Source organism: Ceratina calcarata, unplaced genomic scaffold, assembly GCF_001652005.2.
Source record: "Ceratina calcarata isolate Rehan_Ccalc_2016 unplaced genomic scaffold, ASM165200v1 scaffold147.2, whole genome shotgun sequence".
Lineage (NCBI taxonomy): Eukaryota > Metazoa > Arthropoda > Insecta > Hymenoptera > Apidae > Ceratina > Ceratina calcarata.
The window spans coordinates 936,386-961,006 of record NW_017135881.1 but is presented as its reverse complement, the minus strand read 5'-3'; the positions used below and the strand labels follow the sequence as shown (position 1 = coordinate 961,006).

Below are 24,621 nucleotides of genomic sequence, written 5' to 3'. Positions count from 1 at the left end.
CCGGCCCTCGCGTATCTCATAGTCACACGCCAGTCACCGCTTCGACTATTTGTTTATAACGATCGAGCGGCTGCGCGAAGAGATGTTTTTCACTAGCTTTAAAGTCTGCGACTCGATTCAAGGATATTAAAAATCGTCGTTGCTCGAGAAATATCGAAAACCGAGCACCAACAGTACTGGTATCTTTTTCGACGAGTCGCGAGTGAAGAAACGATCGTTAGAAGAGGCTGAGCGGGAGCCGAGGATCGACCCGTCGGACGCTTGTTGAGAGGAATCGTTGGCAGAAAGCAGCTGTTTGTAAATAGGAGTAGAATGATTTGTTATCGAAGTTGTTACGCGTTGAGGAACAATAAGAACGAAGAGAGATAGCGGCCGGTGGCAGAGGAGGACGGCGGAGGAGGCTGCAACGCGAAGTTGTAAAGTCCCCGGTAAATCGTATAAGATTCTGTCGAGAATATCGATTCCGTTTGCCAAACGCTATAAGAAATTCCTGGCGAACGTGCAATTTCTAAATTCGTCGGTTCAAGCAACTCTGCCGCGAACTTTTGTCTTGCTACATTGCATGTAACGTGTAATCTCTATATTTCGATCGGAAGAACTTGACATACGAAAAGATTTACCTCGCAGGTTGATATCACTGGATCTTATTACAGAATGAATGATTCTACTATTTTTATAATCGGGACGAGAAAAGTGATTCAATGAGCCAACGGATCGAAAAGCGAAAGCGGAAAGGGAACGATCGAGGAAGCGTGGGATTACCTAACGTTCGCGGGCGAAAATGTGGGACATTTCTTTCCAGTAGCGGCGCGGCTAATGACGTAGGACGATAAAAATCGCCATGAGGGCATTGCCTAATATTCCTAGGGATGTATTCCGCGTCCGGGACTATTTCGAGACTCATTCTCTAATGCAAGTCAGACCACACCTCGGGCCGCCTATACGGCGATCGTAAATCAGCGCTGGCCTAGCTAGCCGGGACTCTTTATTTTTTCGAGCGGAAAATCGCCGACTGATTTATCGAATGCGCCCAGAAATTCTAGCCTGCGTATGCGTTACTTGCTCGAAAAATATCAAAGATCGTCGACAGGGCGGGCGCCTCGCGAATACGTCGACGGCTTGCATCCGTTTCGATTCGATTAACGACTACTACTCTTTACGAAAAATGTAACGAGTCGACAGAATTATAAAGGAATGATGTGATACTCGAAACAGTGTTGGTGTATACGGATTTCGAATTTTAACAAAAGTTCTTCCCAATTTTTACCAGTCCAAATCCAATGAAATACGTCGGACGTACATTTTAACACCAGATGACAAGCTATTTATTTTTGCCATATTTATCTCGTATGAGAATATTTTCCTGTTTCATTTCCTGTGGGCTCTCAAAGTAAAGAGCGAACGGAGATGTACAGAATTGGTTAAATTATGAAAATGACGTTGCAACGACGTGGGATATAGATAGAGGATAGAAGCGAATACGGTGAAAATACGGATAAAAAGATTGGCCAAGAAACGAATCTCGAGGGACAACCGCGAATCGCGCTATCTTTAGCGTTTACGTTCGCGTTCGCACCTCGAGACGCCCAAGTGTCTGCCAGTCAGCCAGCCTTATCTGCGACTCGTCTGCACGCTTTGAAAGCTTCTTATCGCCCGGGGAAACCGGCTTTCATCCTGCGGTCCGAACGAAAACTTGCGAGTGTCCTTCGAGAGCCAGGAAAAGATAGAGAACGAAGCTGTTGACGATTCCGACGCAACGCGACGCGACGCCCTGCTCCTGGCTAGACGATCGAACGCACGCGGTCCGAACGACAGCTTCTTGTTGTGTTGCACACAAATATGTTACTATAATTGTTCCACGAAATCGTGGGTGGGTTAGAAATTCGATTCTGTTAAGTTTATGTGGGAGAAACCGTCTGAACGTGTAGATTGTTACGCATGCGAAATTTCGAGAACACACCCTATTTTTGGAAGACGTCTTCAAGTGTATAAATGAGAAATTTATTTTAGTAATGTGTTAAATCGTAAAACCGCTTCGGTTAAAATAATTGTGAAATACGTGGACTAATAAGTGACATCGATCAAAATTATTCATTACTGGCTTGCGTTAAGAGTTTAAGGAGTCGTGCATTGTACAGGGCAGACAGTGGAGATATCTCGAAATTACATTACTTCACTCGGCGTTTTTATGATAATCGTGGCCAACGATTATTGTGCACAGATAAGTAAGATGCTCGTGTGAAAGTTGATAGAGACGACGATATCGAGATGAGAGAAAGAACGGAAGTGGCACGACCTGGTCACGACCAAGTTGCCATTGAACGGTAATTGAGTGAAACACTTAGTTAATGTTCGACAGTAACAAACAGTAGAAAACAATGCGAATCTGTAGCTTAAAAGCTTTTTAAAAGACTTTTGAACGACTTGAAACGGAAAATGATTGTAAACAAAGATCCTCAATTCTCGTCAAACTACAATTTAATGTCGACGAAATGCAAAGTGTATTTAATGCAAATACCTACAATTTTCTACTGACAATATTCCATGTAAAATTGTAGAAATAAGAAGGTACCACAATTACGCGAGATTTAGCTTGATCATGATGAAACGTCGACGTAAATTATCTTATAATAGGATCTGCCACCCTAACGTCACGCTTTATCGACTTTTACCCAATTCATCATCGAGACATCATAGGATTTATTCTCAGCGAAAGATGTATGTGACAAGGTCAAGTCTAATTTTAGAAATAACAGTTGATCCCCGAGCGGATTCTGTAGTCTGTAGGATCGTGTATCTAGGAGCGAGAAGTAGGTAACGAGGCGAGCGAACGAAAGCAGTCGCAATTCGATACACTCGCGGTCTCACTCGTCATCGGTCGATGACGATATACACATTACACATTACACCCCGGATGAGCTGGCTTGATGACCGATGTCGAACCCGCCGCGCGCCGTCACGAGAGAGCAACGCGCAGTGTCATCGACTGATTGTCGCTATTTCGAGCACACTCTCGGCCAACAAGCCTATTTAAAATCATTTGCATCGCCACGTGAGAGCCTCGCCCGGCATAACGAACAGTCGCGTCGCGGTGATCGCAACCTCGTGACACGTAGATTAATTCCACGTTATACTGCGCTGCAGTAGACCATGGCTATCGGGGCTACCGAACGATATGGGTGGGCGGAATGATAGAGAAACGCGTGCCAACTATTCCATATTCGAAAATTTATAGCCTTTCATATTGGTCGGATTTCAGTGAAAAATAAATGGAACACTACGTGGAATATTTATCTCTCCAATGAAACGAACGGGAATTTGATATATCGCGGGGGATGATCATTCAGGATATATCCGTCATTTACGACACTGAACAAACAGGTTTGCAAACAGGTTTGTAGAAAACGTTTATCTGTTATCGGAGAAAATTATGGAAAGAACGAATAAGACTCGTTACGAGACGTTTTAATTGGTCACGATTTGGTTTGGAGAATCCGAGATGGAGAGGGTGTGTTCCTAACGTCAGGCCGCTGAAAAAGTGTGTATACGCAAATCTTCGTGTAATAATATTTATAGTATCGAGCGTAAAAAGTAAGCGGGTGAGCATAAATATACAGTTGGGGCACACAAGGTTTGAATACCGGGTGCGTTGGATACCAAAGTGATTCGGATACCTTCGCGCGCCTACCTTCAATCTTATCCACCGTCGAAGGTGTTGCATGACGATGCACGTTACGCAACGATATAATGAGACGTTAAACGCTTTAGCTCGTTGAGAGCATCGTCGATCATAAATCCTGATCTTGACACGAGACGCCGCCGCGCCGCCTTCAACGTTTTAATATTCCATCGTAGAATTTGATAAGAATTCCTACAAAGCGAGAGACTAAGTTCTGATCTTGCGTCGATAAACAGTTTATATTACCTTCCGACGCAGAGATTTGAACAAGAGTGAAAAAGTGTGCGAGGCATGCATAGGTTGATTTTAGAAAATTATGAAATCATGTTGAGTGACTACGATGACAGACGATGCTAAAGGGTGCCTATCGTTCAACGATAGAAGATGACATTCTGACATTCAACGATATCGCCGGTAACTGGAACAATGAGAGACGAAAAAGACGGGAATGCGAGAGAGAAAGAATTACGGAAGGACACGGGCAGCGTAACAGCGCCAGAATAATCGTCCCAGTGGCATCTTTTAATCCGAACCGCCATACGAATCTATTTTTCGCCGGACAATCGCGCCAGAAATACCGAATTGGCCCCCCTTCGTGTTAATTCTGTTCTGGTGCTCACATGATCGCCACCACTTGGTCTGCGTCGCGTACACAACGTAGCCCAACGAATCCCACCGTTCTACCGTCTCGTTCACAACAAATGGTCGAACCACCCTGTTGATGTGATTGGTCGTCAGAGTCAAGGAAAGGATTCGCATCGAGTTTCCGAGAAAGGCATCAGATGGAAAACGTGTAATAACAATAATAATGTAATAACTATGTTGTATCTCTACTAAAATTATCTCGAATTTTCAAGTTACAGTAATTTGCAATATGATACTTGGTCTAATTATAATGATAAAAGATGCAAGCAGGCGGGACGTAGATTGAAAAATTGAATCACCGATTTTCTGTTGACGTTGAGTCTACGAACTCGTCACCACATGACCTAGACACCGAAGACCGACGTCGGAAATAACCGAGACTCGAAAATAAAATAATTAAATTAATGCTTTTGCATCCGATGGGCGTCGTATATCGAATCGTCCGGATGAGAGCATACGCTAAAAATAAACGTCTCTTAGATTAATGGCAATACAATTAGACGGGACTTGAAAAGGACCCCAGGAAATTCAACCGTACGGCACAAAGTCACGCGTCGCGTCGACGACACCGGTAATTAACATCGAGGGCTACGATTAAACTTCAATTAAATCAGTTACTGCGAACCATTCTTGAGACGCCTTGATCTTGTACACATTCTAAACAATTGGACAAAATCGATATCGTCTTCCCCCGAGAGAGACGACGCTCGCTCAACGCATCTGTTCTACCGTCAATATTTTTCCTGCCCAAAATCCTGCAGACATTACGATTAACAGGGGTTTATTTGTTCGGCCATTTATTTGTTTACATCAGTCGAAAAGAGGAGGCCGCGATTAAATCTGGATCGAGCAACGATTCCGTCGGTTGTCCACCGGTCGGGCTTCCGAATTTTTCAAATGTGCAGAGTATGCGCGGCGAAACGATCGACGATCGGCGAGGCTCGGTCGTATTATAAAATGCGCGAATTATTTTTAGCGGCACGCAAAAATATCGCAAGGTCGCCGCACGCGCCGGTACTTTTCGTCGCGTGTGCCTTCCCCGAGTAGAGCTTCACGCCCGAGCTTGAAGCTCTCCGAGCTCTCCCTCTCTCTCTCGCTCTCTCACTACGTTCTATACCCCCCGAGCTTTTCATCGTCGGACCGGAGGAGTCGCCACCGTACGGTCACCGTTAACTATTTCCAAACGAAAGCTCGCCAGGCGGCAGTGATGCTTGCAAGCTCGCTAGCTTTCCTGGCATCGGTACTCCGATCGATTCACGAGACACGAGAGTTCGTTGATCGACAAACACGCAACCTTACCATTCGACAATACATGAATCGGAAGAGTTTTCACCTCCACGTGGAGTGTAGAATCCGTGAAACCATATGTTAACACCTTTCGATAATCGCTGTAAAAATCATCATCACAACGGTTCAACAATTTTAGCAGATGGCGGTGACAGGAGTAAAATAAAAGATATCAAAACGAATGGTATGACGTTTTGAAATATTTTCACTCGATTGCGAAACGCATTTGTTCGGATCGACAGAAACGTCTTCTTAGTTACGGAATAAATTTCTTCAGTTTCTAAATTTCTTTTTTTATCGACGCTGTGTTTAAATAAAAATTTACACCTCGTTGTTTATAATGGAACGCCGCCAAAAGGTACATTGAAAATATTGAGTTAGGGAAAGATTTAGCGTACTTTTAAAGAAATGGAGATGAGAATATCCGATAAGGCGTGTGGAGACGCGTACTTAAAGTCATCGTTTCATATAAAACGCTAGGACGAGCGAGCGTAACGTCATTAGTTTCAGCATTATGTCATGTGGTAACGTCAGTGCTATGTCATGCACGAATTTAGCTAAGCATTTCACCGCCGCAGTTGACACTTGTATTAGAAACAACGCGCTGACGTATCTTGAAACATAAACTTTATCGTCGAAATATGGACTTTATCCAGCCACCGAGAGTCCATCTGAATGAAATCGTGCAAACGTTCCCTCGCGTCCTGAGACGTGCGCTGCGTCTGAACAACAACGGTTCATTTCCCTTGTCGTTACTCCTTACTTTCCACCAACAGTCGCGAGCTAGCAAAGATCGCGTGCAAGTTTTCGCAGGACGATGAATTCGCAGAACTACTTCCGCGAACAACAAGAGATTTCGGAATCGTAGGAATACCCGCGATTTGGGTAACACAGAGAGAGATGCAGGGCTTTGTTGAAAATTACTTCCAAGAATAACGAATCAAAACTCGGTGGCGGCAGACCGTCCGTCAGAAATAGCCGAAACACCGGCTATTTCCATCATTGACACGAGAGATTTACCGGGTGGATGATGAAGACACCGCGGCGGCGCGCGGGGCGAAACGCGAAGCTAATTAAGCCTCAAGGTTCTGTCCCATTAAATGGGTATGGTGTCTCGCGCGTGTTTAATAATCGTCGTCGACGACGCTTGCACGAGGTCTAGCCGGGAAGCCGTGCAAGAAACTTTCGTGTCACGGCACGTGTGCGTGCAGCACACGTACTATGCTTGCTCACCACGGCCTACCCAGCCTGGTTCTAAGACCTTCTAATACGCGGAATTCATCCCGGAGCGTAGAAACCCAACCGCGTTAGGCCTTTGGCCTCTCGTCGAGCGTACCGTTTTGCTTCCACGCCGCTGTCCTTCGCGTATTACACGAATATACATTCTCCAGTAACAGAGGTCTAGTTTCAAAAGTGCGAGTATTCCAACCAACTGGAATGACTTGCAGATGTCGCGATTATTGAAATTGAAACTCGATATGAACAATGTTAAAATCTCACGGAGAATCTAATCGAAGAACGGTCGAATGTAGGTGTCCGTGAACTCGCGAACGGAAGTGTACAGGAATAGACAGATATATACATAATTTTATTCGCAACCTAACGATATTTTTCTGCGCGGATCATGTTAGGTACTATAGTTATCTCGGCGGTCGCGTATAGGTACGACGGGATGCGTACAAATGATGCCGGAGTGGATAGAGCTTATTTATGGATCATGCGATCCAGCGTATGCCAGCCGGTCGAATTCTATGTAGATACGTACAGCAGAAACGGGGATCTCGGCCAAATACTATGGGCCGCGTACGAGCAAGATACGCTATATCGATCTGAATACTCGATCTTGCCGAACAGTTTTAACAGGATTAAGCAGGGAACAGGCTCGATTAATCTTGGTTATATATGCCGTGAGCACAAATTGCTACTATTAAATTGGCAATAATCCGTCTGAATGAAGATTAGTAAAGTGACATGCACTTTGTAACGAATTGTAATTAAAAGCATCGTCTTGTGACTCTCAGTAACGGATAAACGCACCTCCGTATGAATTACAAGTTCGTCGACTTGTTGAAATCCTGTGTAACGCGTACGATGCATAGAATTAGTCGCGCGACGTGAATTACGAACAAGAATTTCGGAAAGTACTCGAAGGCATCCCACTCCGTGTACACAATGTGAACTCTTGCGACACTTTTCACGTTGCTTTTACGATCATTTGGCAGAGCGTTGCAGAAATGTGTTCTCACAAATTGTAATAACTCGTCAACAACTCGTCCCACTCGTTTATCGAGAACACGACCGGCACGACGTCGCATCTAATTACCAATTACAAATGGTGCTTCTATCTGCAACGGCAACGCCACCGGTGTGTCCACGGGATATGATGGATCGCGATAGATCGTGGTCGTGTACCTTAACCGAATGACGGATAACGAAAGAAAAATATTTAGTATGTTGAAAAATAACCGCGGCCGGTTTTATTGAGCATCGTACACGTTCTTACGCGAGAGATCGACTCAAAAGTTATCGGGTGGCTGCTGCGTTTCGTCCGCTAACCGAATTTACGTTGCACACGTGCTACTGTTTCGACAGTTTTTTTTCTCCATCGTTTAAATTCGGGTACCTACAATTGACAAACCGTCGACGCCACCGTTACGTAATCGGCAAACATTTCCAACGATTTTTATTACCACGTATAGTATATACCACTATAGAAAGAAAAACGACACGACAGCGGCAACTGTTTAGGGAACCGTGGTGATAAAACATTTTTTTAACTACGATCCCGCGCGAATCAGATAGCTGCCACTTGTCAATCTCGGCATGATTAATTCTGTCCTGTGTAGACATTATAGTTGAATCGATTGACTTATGACTACCAAATCTCGACAATTATTACAGAAGATCTGAATGTAATTCGAAAACAAATTCGTAGAAACGGATTTATTTGCGATGCGCTGCCACTGGTCCAATGCGTATTATTTCAAAGTCGTGACGTAGGCGAGCATCTGTCAACTATGAAATTTTCCTCGGCGTATCATGCGAGTCACGCTTGCCCAGACAGTTTTCACGCGAAACGAGTACCTACGTACGTTCGCCGGTGGACATGCACGAATACGCACGCGTACGGGCTCACGGCAGCTGGCAGTAATCCATGAAACCGATCGCTCTATATAGGTCTATGCACGAAATCGATGTACTATCTGTTCACCTAAAATAAGAGCCTTTACGGACTCCGTGCGCGCTGCTCTGCTCGTGCTAGAGAAACGAATGATCATCAGCGAGTGATCAAATCACGATCAAATGCGTTTCAAGCAGATTCAATTTCCTTCGATCGATTCTATTCGATCCGATCTCGAGCCCAGGTTTTACTATAACGTGTTAATGAAATTAATTGGACAGTCTGTAGTCTGTATGGAATACGTTTGCGAATATAGTATCAGAGAAAGAAGCAGTCATTAACTGGCGTCCTTTCAACGACGTTCTTAATTAAATTCAGAAAGTGTTAATGAACCTTTCCGCGAACGTAAGCATCGCATGCGTGCTTTCATTCGGTTCTAACAGCATTAGAAGCGGAGGGCGTGTTTCTCGTAACACGTGAAATTAAGTGAAAGGCGTATTCGAGGAGGACGACCTAAAGAATAACGTGACGGTTCATTTCGAACGGACTATCAATAAACGAGCGAAATTACGAGCCAATCGATTTTTCCATTGGCAACAGTACAGCCTCGGGAGAGACGGATCGCGTGTCGAGAGGAAACAATGAACGTCGACGAAGAAATCGATCGATCTACAGGCCTTATAGGCGAAACGACGACGAAAACGAACGGTCGATGAATTATTGTCGAACGCGTCAGTCTTCCTGACGCAGTCAACACAGTCGGCCCCGGGAAAATCTCTGGCGGAACGGTTTTAAATATATACGTAGACCCCACCCTGATCGCTGTCCGTCGATCACGTTTCATCAACGGTTACAGGAATGGACGTAAAATACACCACGAAGCTAAATTTGCGCCAGCTACAGCGAAAAGCCTGTATCACCTGTGTGTCTCTCGTCCGTTCGCTTCATTAAACGTAGCCGATTTCCGTCTGTTGATCGATGATTCTGATCGGACAAACTGATCTACTGAATAGACGCACCGCTCTTTATATTTATAGGTCCTTTCTCGACGATACACGTGCGACAACATCGCGATTCACCAGGGACGAAAACGCATCGTCTTTGAATCTTGCAACGTCTGCGAAATTTTGTAATCCGGCCGAGTGAGTAAATTCGTCTCGGCTGAGCCGCCGCCGGTCGTCTCTCCGCGATTCACGGGAAAACACAGTATTTCGGGTGAATTCTTTTTGGTCTAACTGCGGCCGAGAATCAGGCGCGCTGACCCGGTGCGATGGTTTATTTTTAATGGGGGCGCGTGGAGTTAGCTTCTGTTCAGACGTTTGATTTACAGTGTACAAGTGAGTTTTTACAGAGAGATTTACCGTTCAGTCAGAGTGTCGTGGAAAATGAGAAATTGAGAAGAACGGGATGAAGGCAACGCGTGTCGCAGGGATCTCCTGCTCCGCGCGATGTTTCAATGATACTCTTCAACGGGAAGTGGATGATCGTGGTCAGATACACATGTTAACACGGTTCGAAACATTCGTCAATGTACAATTGTCGACGTTATCTTTAATTAATCCTTAGATATGACATTCATACAGACATGATCGTACAATCCGAGAATTCTTTAAAGAAAATGTAAACTTATTATAAATGAATTTTCAGGTAGAAAGAGAAAATCATACTTTTGTATTGGGATTCTATAATCACTCTACAATTACGATGAAACTACGAGAGCAATGAACAAACTGTAGAAAGTTAACCAAAATCAAATTTCGTTGTTTTTAATCCGCGTTTAACTTTATGGCAGAGCGCGAAACGACCGTAAAACAGCATGAGAAAAATCACGCGAACCTATTACATTTTCACAAATAAATCCGTAGCGTCATGTAAACCGTCCGTGCGTACGCAAGACGATTCGATTTATTTCGCTCGTACGCGAGCCGTGGTGACCCAAGTTTTCACCGCGGAACTACATTTAAGTTGGCAGATTTACGATCACCACGAGGAAATTATGTAGTAGGATCGTGCAACTGAGAAACGTCGATTGTCGAGAGTTTCGTCATTGAAAATGCATGATAAATAAGTAATGTATCAGACGTTCGATATTTTCGTTAACGTAGTTGCAATTATTTGCAATTAATAAGTTTTTTAATAAAAATATAAATATTTTCACAGTTTCTTCAGGCTCTCTGTATCGAATGGCACGAATCACGAAGAGGTCAGATTGATTGATCGCCGCGTTTGGTATTACGGTCGTAAATGAAAATCTTGAAACAGTGTACAGTATTTTGACATCGGACATGTCTGTGTTGAAAGCGAATTTCAAGTCAAACCTGACTTCTGAATGATTCAACTAATTCTAACGACGAAAATAAAATGTCATCTTACCGATAATATGGTGGTACTTCTCGACGAACTGAGCAGTGCTTTGAATTCCCATGAGTGCCACGTCGATGTTGGAATACCAGGGTGCGGAATATCGTGGCTCCGCTTCGACGCAACTAACGTTAACGGACATTTGCTCGATCGTCACATAATTCCGGTCCGCGTTCACTCTTTTCTTAATTCTTCTTAATTCTGCTATCACGCAGCACGATAAACTTTCTTGACGGCTGGGGCGAAAGGCGAGACGACCGCTTGGGTGTTGGGCGACCCGCTGTCTGACCATGCACCGGCTCGAACCACTTTCTCCACTGTATCTGCTCACGAATGAGAGATTCACAGCGCGAAACGACACTGCCGATCCGATCCTAAACACGGATACACTTTTGACCGGTAAACGAACCGTGCGCGGAATACCGTTTCACCGTTCTCTAGGTTCACAATCGTTGCTTTCTCGCCCGAGACGATTTTTGTCAGCTATCGTTCACCACCACCGCCGTTTCCTGTAATTCAAATATTTGTGGTGAGTGCCGGTGAAACGCGATACTCCCTGCGCGTGCAATTCATCCGACTTTCGATTCGCTGAACGGTATTAACCGAGGGAATCGAACACGGGATCTATTCTTTTCGTGGTTAATAAATTTCGCGGCGATGCGGCGGGCCGCGCGAAACTTGAAATCTCGTGGGCGGTATCGAAAGCTTAAAGACCCGGGGATAAAAAATGGATGAGCGCATGAAACCGGTCGAGTTTATAAATGATGGAGAGAGTGTACGAGAGCCGAGAGCGAGAGCGAGAGCAGCGCGTGTGGATCGGAACACAGCTTGAATAGAACAACATACAAACGGGCGAGCACACATCGCCGCTGCCACGGCGGCGCGTTCCGTGAAACTGATCAAGGCCTATCGTTCCCGGCTGCGAATCCTTTTAATACCGCGAGTTGAATCGCTGGTACACGAGTTTTGCTTCCGTCAACGCAAACAGATACATGCGCGCCGATTCTCCGCCGGTTGACGCGAGTTAATAAAACGGCACCGCCTGAACAATGGAGACAAGGGAAAACACGCTTGCGCGTTTTAATGAAGTGCTACTGGAAACATTGCTTCTTTGATCGGCCATTTCTACCGGCCGTGCCTTTGTGTACAAAACTCGGGCTTTAATATCGCCTCGCACTGGAGGAAACGTCGCCCTCGCAAATTCACCGTCTCTCTTTCGTTTTACCCGCCGCCGCCGCCGCCGCCGCCGCCTGTGAGGATTGTCGTTCAGCCGCGAGCATTGTCTTAAAATAACGAAAACATCGTTCAACGATACGAGGAACGATATCAGAAACGGACTCTGTGGTCGGACGTGGCCAAGTACGTGAGCGCATATGTACTATGTACACAACGATCTATAAATTTCTTTAACTGTGAAACGTTGCGACGTCACGCTTCACTATCTGATCAGAGAATTCTCTGCACATTAAATGCAAATTAACGTATATAGTTTTCTTTGGTTAAATGGCTCGCGTCTGTCCGGTTCTATCTCGATCACTCTCTGATGTTCCAACGACAAAATTACTTGCCACGTCCACCCGCGAGAGACACCGGCTCGTACAATCGGGTCAGGTCTATTCAAGACGTTGTTGATTACCTCCTCCTATTTTTACGTCTGCCGTGTGCCTGCCTCCATAGCTGACACGGAGGTGTATCTTTTCAAGGAAATCACCTTCTCCGTAACCGAATATCGCACGGAGAGCGAGCAAGGCAGTCGCGGTGAGGTGGTAACGCGACGCGCCGTCAAATGCAAATTACGCGAAGCACCTGCGGATACGAACTTTGTGACGAATCGTCTGCGCGGTACACACCACGTGTCACCTGGCCTCGCGAACACACCCGGCCGAAACCGAGCGTTCTTTTTGCTAGCGAACCGTTCAAACGCTCGCTTCCCTATTGTGCTCGTCGCGCGAGAACCAGCGGACGACAATCGACGAGATCGTTGCACCGTTAGCCGCGATGCGTACACAACGACGAACACGCTCGGTCAATGCGTCCGTTCCCCGGCAAACGACGGACAGCAGTCGGCACGACTGCAAGCACGACCGCAACTAGCGGCGACGGCTGTTGCGAGGACGATGCACGATCAACGACTGCTGAAAGGGAGAACGCGCACCGACTGTTCGCACCGATAGGCATTGCCAGAGCGCTGGGACTCTCGCGAGCTTATTTTAAAACCGCTGTCCTTCCAACTCCGAGCGGCCGTCCTGCGGCACACGCTCATTGTAAAACCGCCGCGCCGCACCGCTACCACGTAATCGGGCTTCTTGGCAAACCATGACAAGCATGTCGCACCGAGCACACTTTCCGCCGATTCCATGGAACCAACTTGCCGGCAGTAACTGGTAAAACGTTTTCTCGTTCCATTTGACCCGGGGAAAGTATAGTGATGCCTAATGCAAAACGCGGGCGACCAGACTTGGCGTATAAGAACGGCGCGTTCTTTATGCTTAATAGCCAGGCATACGTGGCGTATCGGTTTCGCTGGTTTTTCATTCCATGTCGCAACTGGAGAAGAGCGCGTGATAGTGTTATACAATGACTGACAACTATCGATCAGCGTGATTCGTCGCATTCTTTTCCAGAACTGATTTCCAGACGCGCTAGAGATCTACCAAACGAATCGGATCTGTACGGATGAAATTTTAATAAAATCGCCAATATCTATTGACGCGATGCGTCACATGCGTATATGTCGAGTGTTACGTATTAATTGTTTTGGCCAACGAGAAATAAAAATAATAGCCTACATGTTACACAGTAACGAGTCACTGGTCGATTCTCGATACTGTGTCATCGGGTTTCTTGGCAGGCATCGAATTCACGAGACGTAACGAGTGTCAAGACGACGATGGCAGCATAATTCTACAAATTGTTTCGAGTCTGCGAATAGGTTCGCTCGAAATGTAGCTAAAAGATGACGACGACGACGACGACGACGACGAATCGAGCAGTTCGATCCACTAACGCGAGAAGAAAAGATCTGGTATGATGGAATTTTAAAAATAAAATGACATTCGTGACAGCGTGGACACTTTATTCATCGCTATACGTATATTTAAACGCAGCAGACCTTCACATGCAACGTTGTAAAATAGCAGTATGTAGCCGAGCCTATCCATCACGATCAAGTTCAGGCGCCTAACGACCAAAGTTAACGAGTGAATTTCACTCGTCACGCGAATACTTGCGTTAAATGCGGCGCGTACTCGCATTTAAACGTCCATATTTAGAAACAGTCTAATTATAATGAGAATATAGAAATAGTGTTCTATAAGCGAGCGAGCGAGCGAGCGAGCGAGCATAGCCCGTTGGTACGCCGTCTACGCGTTATCTCGTGCAAAACTGGCACCACGGTTAGCCGAGAGGTTCTTGGCAAACGTTACACGCGACACGACTCGCGAAACGTCGACCCGTGTCGTCGGTGTATCCGAGACGGATCGAATCGGAAAATGTCACGACTGTATATATAGATACCGCCCCCGACACGTCTACTGTGACCGCTGATCACCGACAACAAGTAACGCCGCGAGTGATCCATATCCATATCATTTTTTTCCTTCCGCGCGCGGAATACGCGCGGTCGCGTGTCTAATTGGCAGATTGTTAACGAGTATTTTGCCAGATCCGTGCACCGTGATCCTTGGAGATTTGTCGACCGACACACGCCTAATTAAATTGAAAAATCGTACGACTTACACACGTATGGTTACTTGAGAAAATTGCGAGTTGTAGTGTTGTCGATGTCGATAGTGTCGCGTGTCGTTAGATTCAGTCGTATTATTAGAAGAGTGGTTCACGTAAAGCAAGTTGGTAATGTATCAAAGGAGATTAGAATATTTTTATTCTAGCTGAGCTGATTCCAGTCATCTCTCGAGGGTATTTCAAATTCATGGAATCTGAATCTAAAATTACGAACGCTAACGAAACGTCTCATTTAAACGATATTCGTAACGTGGAAACGAGTCGCGTACGAAGATTGATCCTCTGGTTCCCCTAACCAGGCATCTCGTTCCACGCGACTTTGATCGTCGTTCACGCGACACGCCGCGACGCTCGGACAATAACCTTCTCGTTCCTCGAGAGTTTATTATTCGTCGAACGTTCTGTTCGTTCACCGGAGGTTGGCCGACGCTTTTTCAAAGGGAGCTAATAAACGCCCCGGCCATGCCCGGAAGTTCCTCGAAATCCAATAATGTGACATCGACACCGTGTTCCCGGGATTTTGAACCGGCTTACACGATGTCTCTGCGTATATGTATAGAAAAGCTTCCTCGAACAAAAGATCTGAATCAGTTGGCTAGTCGCGAGAAACGCGACGAACTGGAGGTGAACGACGATCCTGAGGGAAGACGTGTCACCAAAGGAATAGTTTTGGAGAATCTTTAGAAAAAATAAGAAGTTGCTAAAAATATGAGGGGATTAAATGTCAGTAGGAATATTTTATAAACTGACTTTCGTATACAGTGAACATTATTGCATTGCGTACTGTTGAGTACGAAACGTGTACAAAAGTAGGTTGAAACGTATCGAAGCACTATTGTATGTCACCGCTACTCTACTTATATGCAATCAACCTATTTTACAGTACAATGTGATCATTCAGTAGATCGTTCATCAACACTTGTCCATAATATTCTAAGAATCATTTCAGTTCGTTGGGGTCGGACACGGGTGGTAAGGACAGTACGTGCCGGGATTATTCAATGGCGCTTTCTACTCACACAGCAGAACTAGTATAAAGCGAATTTAATTCGAGCTAGAATTTGCTTTCTTATTTATCGTTTCGTCTGATTGAACGTGTCACACATTGAATTTGAACATTTGAGTAACATTGAAGAGAGGTAAACGGAGCTGACGAGGGTCGTAAAAACGCGCAAGAAACAGAGTCGACAAATTATTTAGACAATTAATCATTTATCAGATCATCGGTAATGATATGAAACAGTCGCTTTACGTCCAGCGAGGACACACCCGTCGATCCTAATTCACTTCATGCCAAACTGTTGCGCATCGAATCGGAACGGTATCCAGACCCCGTGTTCCACGTAAATCAACTGCATTAAGCGGTTGTCGCCTTTAAATCCCTCGACAAATTCGCAAACACTTTTGTATAACTGTTAGTTTACTGGGACAAACAAGCGTAATTCTTGTCCTAAATAATAATAATAGCGACTATTCGTCTTGACGATTTAACAAAGTGAAAGCGCAGGAAAATTGGAAAACACAGAAGGTTCACCTCTGCATCTGACGTACAATTTTTAGTTTAATCAACATCAACAACAGCTACGCCGTATCATCGAACTTAATTGCAGCTACCAAACCAAAACTATTAAATACGAAAATGAATTCAGAATGAGATTTCAATCTTGCGAGCTTCCAATTCACTGGCGAAAGTGATAAAACTATCCGGCGAGACACGTAACGACGTCGTTAAGATGAGAAAGAAAGAAGATAAAGCTCGGTCTCAGCATCTGAACTTACCTCCTGCCGTAATTTTCGCTGCTCGTACGAAGGGAGAAACAGCGTCGACGTTCCGCGAAATTTCGTTGCCAATTCCCTTGTCGCTCCGACGCGAATCCCCTTCGAACGGGGATTATTTTCGCCGGCAGCGGGACTGGCGTACGAACATACGCCGGTCGAAAGTCAAAACACGGGGGGCCACTCTATATCAAACGTTTAATTGGGTGCTACTAACGTCGCCGGACGAGAATGTGAACGCCAGCATAAATTTAATGAAACACGCTGATTCTTCGGTCGGCTCCTTGTCCCGCCGTAAAGCGCGAATCATTTTTAATTTAACGCTGCAACCGTGCAGTTCATCTTTTTGCGGCTGGAGGAATGTTCGATCCACCATCAACCAGGCGATGGAACCGTGTTATTACCACCGAACGTGTGGAAATGAAATAGAAAGATTTCGTGAACGCGCGGATTTCGTAATGTAAAATCTAAACGAGGCTTGGGATTTAGTGGTAATCTGGATCGCTAATGGATCTCACGGCTATTCTAATAATGCAGTTTGCCTGCTTCCTGCTTGGGAGACGAGTAGGCGACAGTCGGCCAGCTCGTTATCTGTCTCGTACCTACACGATTTTAGTTTTCTGATCGCACGGATCTCTGGAAGATGCGTCACACCTGATTAACGATGCTCTCTTACTTGGAACACGGTCCAAGCACGATTCTCACTCTAAACCATCCCTTACTCTCGCGATATAAATACTTGTACCTCTTGTATAAGTAACTTCAATTCCCGTGATCCTCTGTTAACCCTTATGAATTAATTCAAATAAAAAATTGGTTCATTGGCTTTTTTTTGTATTAAACATCTTGTGCATGAAATGTGCGTCGGAGGAGTGAACGCGAATCTGGACGATTCAAGGTTAAAAACCTCTGAGTAAGTAGAGAGTAATGCAGGGATTAATTTGCAACGTGCTGCGTTCCTTTGTCAGCGCGTTCTCTCGTTGGAATCGCGCGTACTCTCGGGGTTCACCCTCACTCTTTTTTACCCTCCCCGAGTCAAGACTTTGAGAAACGAAGAACCGGAGCGAGTAACTTAACGTCAGTAACGGCACGTTTCTCCGCAACTTTGTGTTCACCGTGCGCGTTTTTGGTAAGAATGTCTGGACGTTAGCCCTGCCAGGCAGTAATAATTCTTTCTCCAAAGAAATTTACGGTACGGCCCGTGTCAACGATTTTTATCGGCTATGTATGCGCCGATGTCAACCCCCTATTATCTTTTTCCCCCGGTGTCTTCTCGAATTTGTCTTTTCCAACTGTTTCACTCGCTCGACCGTGGGTGAGCAAAACCAGAAACGAAGAAATACAGTTTGGCGATAAATTATTGTCACCGTCTCTAGCTGCTGGATCGTTCTTCGTCTTGGAAAAACTCTGCACGTTTTTGAAGTTTCTTGAACCTGGAGTTTAACCTGATTTTATTCATAGCGTAATCCTAGAATCACGAGAATCAGGGACTGCAGTATCGAACTACGTGTCGGACGGTTTCGTAAAAATCTGATTCACCGAAGCAAACGAGGAAGAGTAAATCGCGGGGTGACATTCGTAGGACCGTGTTCAAACGGTGACCTCGAAGCGTATCCCATTGGCTAGCCGGTGTACGACGAATCAAAGAGTTGGTGTTCGCTCGTCGACGGACAACGACGTCACAGTTCTATTCCGGGCCGTGTGGACGCAGCGATATCTTTAGAGCAACCGTCAGTAGTACAGTCCGTTTCCGAGCTTTTTATTCCTACGGGACGAAACGGTTCGCCAGCAGACGAGCTGAACGCGACGAGGGTGAACCGACCCATCGTTCCATCATCGTAGCGATCGACGCTCGTGCCTAACGTCATTGTTTCACAAGATTGTACCCTAGAATACGTTTGAACGCGCCATCACCGCTCCATCCCGACTAAGCTCCAACCAAACTTGAATTGAATTGAATTGAAGCACAAGGGGCGGCTGCTGCTGCTGCTGCTGCTTCGGACGATATATTATGTGAATTTGAAGAGAATTTTACGAGCGAATAGTATCACGTTGGTTCCCAGAATTCGAGTTGGAGGATAATTTATACGAAAGCTACGATCAAAGGGGAGATAGTCTGACGAGCCGAGTTGTATGTCACTGTCTCGACGGAACGGACACGATGTTCGAATGGAATCCGTTGGTCCGTTGGAAACGAAGAGGAGAACTCCGGAAGCCGAGTGACCGAACCTTGGGATTGATATATCTCGAAATAAAGCGAGCGCGACATCGTTGTCGATTGCAATCGCGCTTGCCTATGTCTATAATCTCCGCATTGACCGAACTGTCTGTTGGGCTTGGAGCCGTGCCAGTAGCCGCCAAGAAAAAGTAAGGGATGAGAATGAGATTGACGCCGTGCGGCGAACCAGCCAACGGAGACGAGTCGGCTCTAATGTGCAAAATAATTGAAGCACCATGCGAATAACATAAATTCCACGTTCAGACGGTCAAAATGTACTGGGAAATTTTTAATAAAACAAGGGAAATCATAAAATCGTTTATTAATTTTCACCCGATTTTTATGATTCCGATTCGCAATGTCAAGCTGGAGCGTTGATTTGGAAAATAGGAGATGATTTCTATTGACAGTGGCATTGAGCCAAAGACGATAATCTTCGATCGTAGGTGCCATCTTTTGTTAATTCGTGGTAATCATTGTTTACTATTGCGCGTAAAACGTGTCAACAGCTTATCGGTCTACCATATTATTTATTGGCGAAAGTTTATTTGTACGGCTGACGTCGCAACTTAACTAATTCATACGCGTCACTATACTGCTATACTGATCTCAAGACGGAAGTTGCGCGAACGAGTCTCACCCGTTCGTTTCAACCATTTTAATTGACGGAATTACTTACTACTGAACTTTCAGCGTTACGACACGTCAACGTCAACGTCAACGGACATGAAAATGCCTGAACGTCGTCAACGTTGCAGACGACGGGTCCCGCGTCAACTTTTATAGTCAACAACAGACAAAATGACAGTATATTAAATAAATAATAAAATTACAATTCACTTCTGCTTGTGCACAATGTAAATCACAGCGTAGTGTACCTTCAATGTTCATTTGAACTTTAAGATAAATCGTAATGTCCAAAGTGCACGAGAAATTTGTTCGTGAAAAACGTAAGATGAATCAAAAGTTGCGAGCAAAATGAAATAAATAAAAAGTGGAATAGCAGAGAGTGTTTGAGAAAAAACGAAACATGGACCAGTTTATGACGACTTATAAAAGAGATTTTACATGGCCAACGACGAGAATTAAACGTATGGCAGGCGTGTTGGGCGAAGAAAGTGCTTGTCGTTGCCGTGAGCCTCCACGGGAACTGACGCCCCTCACACGCTGCGGAGATGATTACGATTGGAGTCGTACGGGTCCCATGGGACGACTTTTGGACCCGAAATTATATCCAGCCAAGACTGGTCCTCATCCAGAGTCCGAAGCAACAAAACACGATCAACCGAGCACGTACATGAGGAAAGTAAGTCGGCAGCAACGTGAAACAAGTAGTGATTACTACTTTCGACTTACACTGGTTTCAGTTGGAAGAGAAATATCCTAATCTGTATGGAATTCTACAGAGCACCCCTATAGACGAAGTGATCAAACGCGTCGACGAGGATCGAATGAAGACGACGTACCAGCTGGACTATTCTGTAAAAGGCAAGTGTACAATTTGCGTGAAAAAAAAGTGATCGGAAAAGTGTAACATGTATATTCGGTTGGTAGCGGCTGAACAAATGGAAGAAATAGCCACAGGACCTTGCGCTGCCTATAGAGAACAAAAAGCGACCATAGATTGCCGACCTTCGACCAAGTCCAAGTTGGACAAGCGAAGACTTGATAAAGAGAAGACGAAAACGGCAAAGAAAGTAACGGAGGACGAATCGCAGGAAACGCGGTTACCTCCTTGGAGATCGGAGTACCAAGACAACGTCAGTAGATTAGGCTCTGCAATCATGAAGCAGAAGATTCATCATAAGAAAACAGCGGCACCGGCCTGGGCAATGGCCGTCTTGTAAAAGATACTAACATATTTTATAACAGTGTAAACGATAGCTGACTCAAGTATCCTATCTAGTCATACCTTTTTACGAAGGTCTCTTATTGAAATCGCTTTTAAAAACGTTTCGGATCCAAATTCTGTAAGGTATTGTAAAAATTCTGAATTATCTAAATTAATGGAAACGGTACGGCTAAGCGAAGCGAAGCGAACAACTACAATCACGAGAAATATTGTATTCAACATTTTAGTGATCTCAATAAAAGTTGAATTGTAAAATCTTTCTTCGTTGTCGCACTTTTGATTCACCAGTCAGTGGACTTTTTAAAGTTCTTTTCCATTAGTATAGCCATTTACAATTAGAAAAAAAAAAACAAAAAAAACAAAAAAGTGGTACGCCTTTGGAGGTAGTGAAGTTGCCCAACAAACTGTTTGCTTGACTCGCAGCATGGAAGACAGACAAATTACGTAGAGCCAGGGAAAGTGCGTGAAATTCCGCGTAATAATGCATAAAAAGCTATGCATCTATGAGCAAAGTGGAATGAATTAATATGACCACGCTGTCTGCGAGTCGTGCTCACGGCAAACTAGCCGACGAGTAAAGCCTTTTAATAACCTTTTAACCCGATTTCCTGAATCGATCCAGAGGCGAGGTTTCACCGGTTCTTTGAATTGAAGGTGGCCGAAAACGATGGACAATCGTCGAAAGGCATCGTCACCGACGGCCACCGCCGTGGGGAACAGCTGGTCCAGAGACGTGTACTCTAAACCATCGCGATACTCGAATTCGAGCGCTTATCATCAGGAATGCGTTAGCGAGCACGACATAAAATATCCGGGAGAGAGAACGTCTCAGGAGACTCTCGCCGAGATCGAAACGGACATTAATAAGAATAACGTATGATTAAACTGAGCTTATTTCAGCGTGGTACTTGTTCTCGTATAAACTGGACAGCTGGCATAGGTAGCGAGATACAAGTTGCCAGAAATGAAATTTTTGCGAATTGCAGTTTGCCAATTGGTTTTAAAGGATCTCAATCAAAAAGCGCTACTAGGAATAGGATACGAATTTAGATTTTGTTGAACGATAGCGGGACGCGGGAGCCAGGACTCGTTCATTGTTAATTATACTTTCTGTGCAGTTACGTAATCATCCAGATGTTTACGCAAAGGTCTGTCCGAAACACAATACTGTCCCTGTTCGTGACAAGTATCAACGATTTAACGCTTACTCGGAGTACAGCGTGCCAGACGCGTTGACAGCGATGCAAAAGTTGCAAAAGTTGAAGGAGCTACAGATGAAACGGGACTTGAGCGAGAGGTACTATTCGCAGGAGATCAAGCGTCTGATCGGCGAGTATTATTTCGGCTCGAGACTCGCTTCGCCGTCGTTCAGATCCGAGAGACTGCAGAGCCCCAGCTCTCATCCGTCCTCTGGGGACCGATTGAGAAATGTACTTGAATTGTTGTTGGAATGGCGTACTGTTTACGATATAATATTAATAGGACCGTGTTCTAGTTTAACAAGTATCTGGAATCGTGCGGCACAATGACGACAATCACGCGGCTGGATTGTGGATGTGTTCAAGAGACGACGAGGCCGATTTTCACGACGGCAAGGGGCCGCGTTCAAAGGAGGAATTGCAATAATCAGTCGCACAACGAGACTGTTTTGAAGCTGACCCCGTCGAATCCCCAGGAACACTTATTTTCGTCGTTGGAACAATCGAAGGACAGGTATCGGATGAAGACGAAGAAACGACTCTCTCCGGACCCGCGGATGTGTCCGAAAATTCCTCCCGGCGGCGATCACGGCTTCGAGACGGAGAATGAGAAAAAAAACCAGGAGGAACCAGAACAGGAAATTTCCGCGCGCCTCTCGAGATCACCGACCCCGCATCGCAAATTTAGCGACACCACGGCGACCTCTTTTTAACATTCAAATTTCATGTTTACCTATTATTTAATTCCCTGTAGTCGTATGTAATTTATAACAATACACGATCCACGTACGAATGAAAATCTATAGTATACGTTACGATGAACGATTTTTTTAAGTCACTGTGACAAACGTGAACTTTGGCCTGAATCGCTCGTGTCAAACGTCAGTCGGGAATTCATTGGGAATTCATTGTTCGATAAATTGCCAGTGAATTATATATACAGAGTTTGAATTGAAGAGAACGAATTCGTTTTGGGAACAGGTTTTGTCGACAAAAAAGGTTTTTCACGTATAGCAAGATGAACGACGAGAAGAGACCAACTACCGATTCGGTGATCTCGCGTATCGGTATCACGTTCCTAAATGCTATATTGCACTATGCGCTGTACAGAGCTGTCATCGCCACGATCATGTTGGTCAAAGAAACGATACTTTGGTTGTTCCGGAAGGTGACGAAATTTCGTTGTGCCACGAGCACCGACGAGTCGACTCAGTCCTCTTTGTCGTGTAACGCTTAGTCGGCCTTCCTCCCAAACAGACTTTTGGTAAGAAAAAAATCCATTCGGAATTGACGAATGTCGGAAAGTAAATAAGATTTAATGTGTGAAAGAGACTTACGAGTACGAGTGTTAAAATAAAAAGCAGCTTAGCTTAATATTTTCATTTATGTTAAGGAATTATTTATCCGTATGCAAGATTTAGATAATGTTGAACGCAGTGAGCCTCCTTTTTTTCAAAGAGAATAAAATTTTCAACGCGTCTTTTATATTCTATTCGGTAAAATTCGTACGTAAATACTTGTTGAACTTGAATAAACTTGACTAGGCGAACGTTTTTTTCCGACAGGAACCGATGTAAATTCTGATTGTTCTCTTCTGTCCCCGGTGTTAAATTACTGGTAGAAAATGTCGGCGACGTTGGAAAATTTCGTCACGCTCACTCATCGTGATTTTAACTGGCCTTACCCGGTACCACTTGTTGCGAAACCGGCGCAACCGCCGATGAGCACTGGAATTCGATTGTACACCCCGAGGATCGATCCTAAGGATTGTCCGTGCGACGAACATGGCCACGAGAGTAACAGAAATAGGTGAGAAGTGAAAACAATTTATTTTTTTAAATCACAGTCCCGACTTCGTGAAAATACGTTCTCACGCGCGAAACATAAATGTGGACGCAAAGTCTCTCATCAAGTTTAAAAGGTAAAATCAAAATCACGATGTGTAGGTACAAATATCTGGCTGAGAAGGAACGACACTTTTTGGATCAGCTGACGATGGTGAATCAAGAAATGACCAATCTCTCGACGGCCATGCTAGATAGCAACTGCGAGTCGATGGACGAGACTATGATGAGTATTTTTAAAACGGATTACGCGAAGAGAGGTATGTAGAGGTAAAATCTAAAGAAATACGAAGCCGTGCAGATGACTCTCTCGAACGTGTTCAGGACTGCCTATCAAGGAGTACAGACAGTTACAGGCTGCGGTCGATTCGCCGTATTGTTCACCGTTTCCGCCGGAAGCAACGGAAATAAAACAGGGCTATAGAGATCCTACTAGATTCCGATACACTGCCATCGAAAGACCGACCATTCAACCGGCCAAAAAGCTAACTTTATACGAAGGTATGCGACGTTCAATCTATAGTTTATTTCAAATCTCCAAACTTCCGATCGTTGAACGTAAAATCGTATCGAATTCTGTTTTACGTCGGCTTGTCAGGCGATTTGTTTGAAACGACACCACTGGTATAAAATAAATCATTAAAAGGATCGAGTCAAGTTCCGCGAAAAGTGAGCACGTACTATTTTAAAAATGTGTCCGCAGTTCCAGAAAGTTTCTCTCTTTGGGAGACGCCTTTCACTGGTCGTTCGGAATACATGGACACTATTAGCAAAATGGGCCTGAGCAACATGAAGAATCGGCAACAATATCTGGAACCACTTCCTTCGTCAAGAAGAAGATTCGGGGACTGCAAATTATAAATTATATTCGTCATTAAGAATTTTTCTTATTTAG

At 44.8% G+C, this 24,621-nt stretch overlaps 3 protein-coding genes across 6 annotated transcripts; all 3 read left to right on the top strand.

Annotated features, from left to right (window-relative positions):
* The first annotated feature begins 308 nt into the window (after positions 1–308).
* Positions 309–24,621, top strand: LOC108631507 (uncharacterized). 4 transcript variants are annotated; one of them, XM_026819323.1, is made up of 6 exons: positions 309–3,179; positions 3,260–3,393; positions 23,448–23,691; positions 23,829–23,986; positions 24,051–24,227; positions 24,430–24,621. In XM_026819323.1, the coding sequence occupies exons 3-6, from the start codon at positions 23,507–23,509 to the stop codon at positions 24,585–24,587; spliced, it is 678 nt and encodes a 225-aa protein (XP_026675124.1). In that variant the 5' UTR covers positions 309–3,179; positions 3,260–3,393; positions 23,448–23,506; the 3' UTR covers positions 24,588–24,621. The 4 variants fall into 4 exon arrangements, with proteins under 4 accessions (XP_026675124.1, XP_017890968.1, XP_026675126.1 ...); XM_018035479.2 differs by having other exon boundaries at positions 309–3,393; XM_026819325.1 differs by lacking the exons at positions 309–3,179; positions 3,260–3,393 and adding an exon at positions 12,984–13,477.
* LOC108631404 (uncharacterized) lies at positions 19,712–20,866 on the top strand. Its single transcript, XM_026819327.1, has 3 exons — positions 19,712–20,137; positions 20,199–20,319; positions 20,386–20,866. Exons 1-3 carry the CDS (start codon positions 19,862–19,864, stop codon positions 20,676–20,678), a joined length of 690 nt encoding a protein of 229 aa, XP_026675128.1. The 5' UTR covers positions 19,712–19,861; the 3' UTR covers positions 20,679–20,866.
* Positions 21,351–22,602, top strand: LOC108631401 (uncharacterized). Its single transcript, XM_018035288.2, has 3 exons — positions 21,351–21,557; positions 21,802–22,113; positions 22,188–22,602. The coding sequence occupies exons 1-3, from the start codon at positions 21,351–21,353 to the stop codon at positions 22,593–22,595; spliced, it is 927 nt and encodes a 308-aa protein (XP_017890777.1). The 3' UTR covers positions 22,596–22,602.

Excerpts from the sequence above, each read along its gene's own strand:
- LOC108631404 (XM_026819327.1), top strand. The coding sequence starts at position 19,862 with ATGGACCAGTTTATGACGACTTATAAAAGAGATTTTACATGGCCAACG. Across the intron at positions 20,138-20,198 it reads CGAGCACGTACATGAGGAAA|TTGGAAGAGAAATATCCTAA; the intron begins GTAAGTCGGCAG and ends CACTGGTTTCAG. Across the intron at positions 20,320-20,385 it reads GCTGGACTATTCTGTAAAAG|CGGCTGAACAAATGGAAGAA; the intron begins GCAAGTGTACAA and ends TTCGGTTGGTAG.
- LOC108631401 (XM_018035288.2), top strand. The coding sequence starts at position 21,351 with ATGGACAATCGTCGAAAGGCATCGTCACCGACGGCCACCGCCGTGGGG. Across the intron at positions 21,558-21,801 it reads CGGACATTAATAAGAATAAC|TTACGTAATCATCCAGATGT; the intron begins GTATGATTAAAC and ends CTTTCTGTGCAG. Across the intron at positions 22,114-22,187 it reads CTGGGGACCGATTGAGAAAT|TATCTGGAATCGTGCGGCAC; the intron begins GTACTTGAATTG and ends TAGTTTAACAAG.
- LOC108631507 (XM_026819323.1), top strand. The coding sequence starts at position 23,507 with ATGTCGGCGACGTTGGAAAATTTCGTCACGCTCACTCATCGTGATTTT. Across the intron at positions 23,692-23,828 it reads CACGAGAGTAACAGAAATAG|GTACAAATATCTGGCTGAGA; the intron begins GTGAGAAGTGAA and ends CACGATGTGTAG. Across the intron at positions 24,228-24,429 it reads AAAGCTAACTTTATACGAAG|TTCCAGAAAGTTTCTCTCTT; the intron begins GTATGCGACGTT and ends ATGTGTCCGCAG.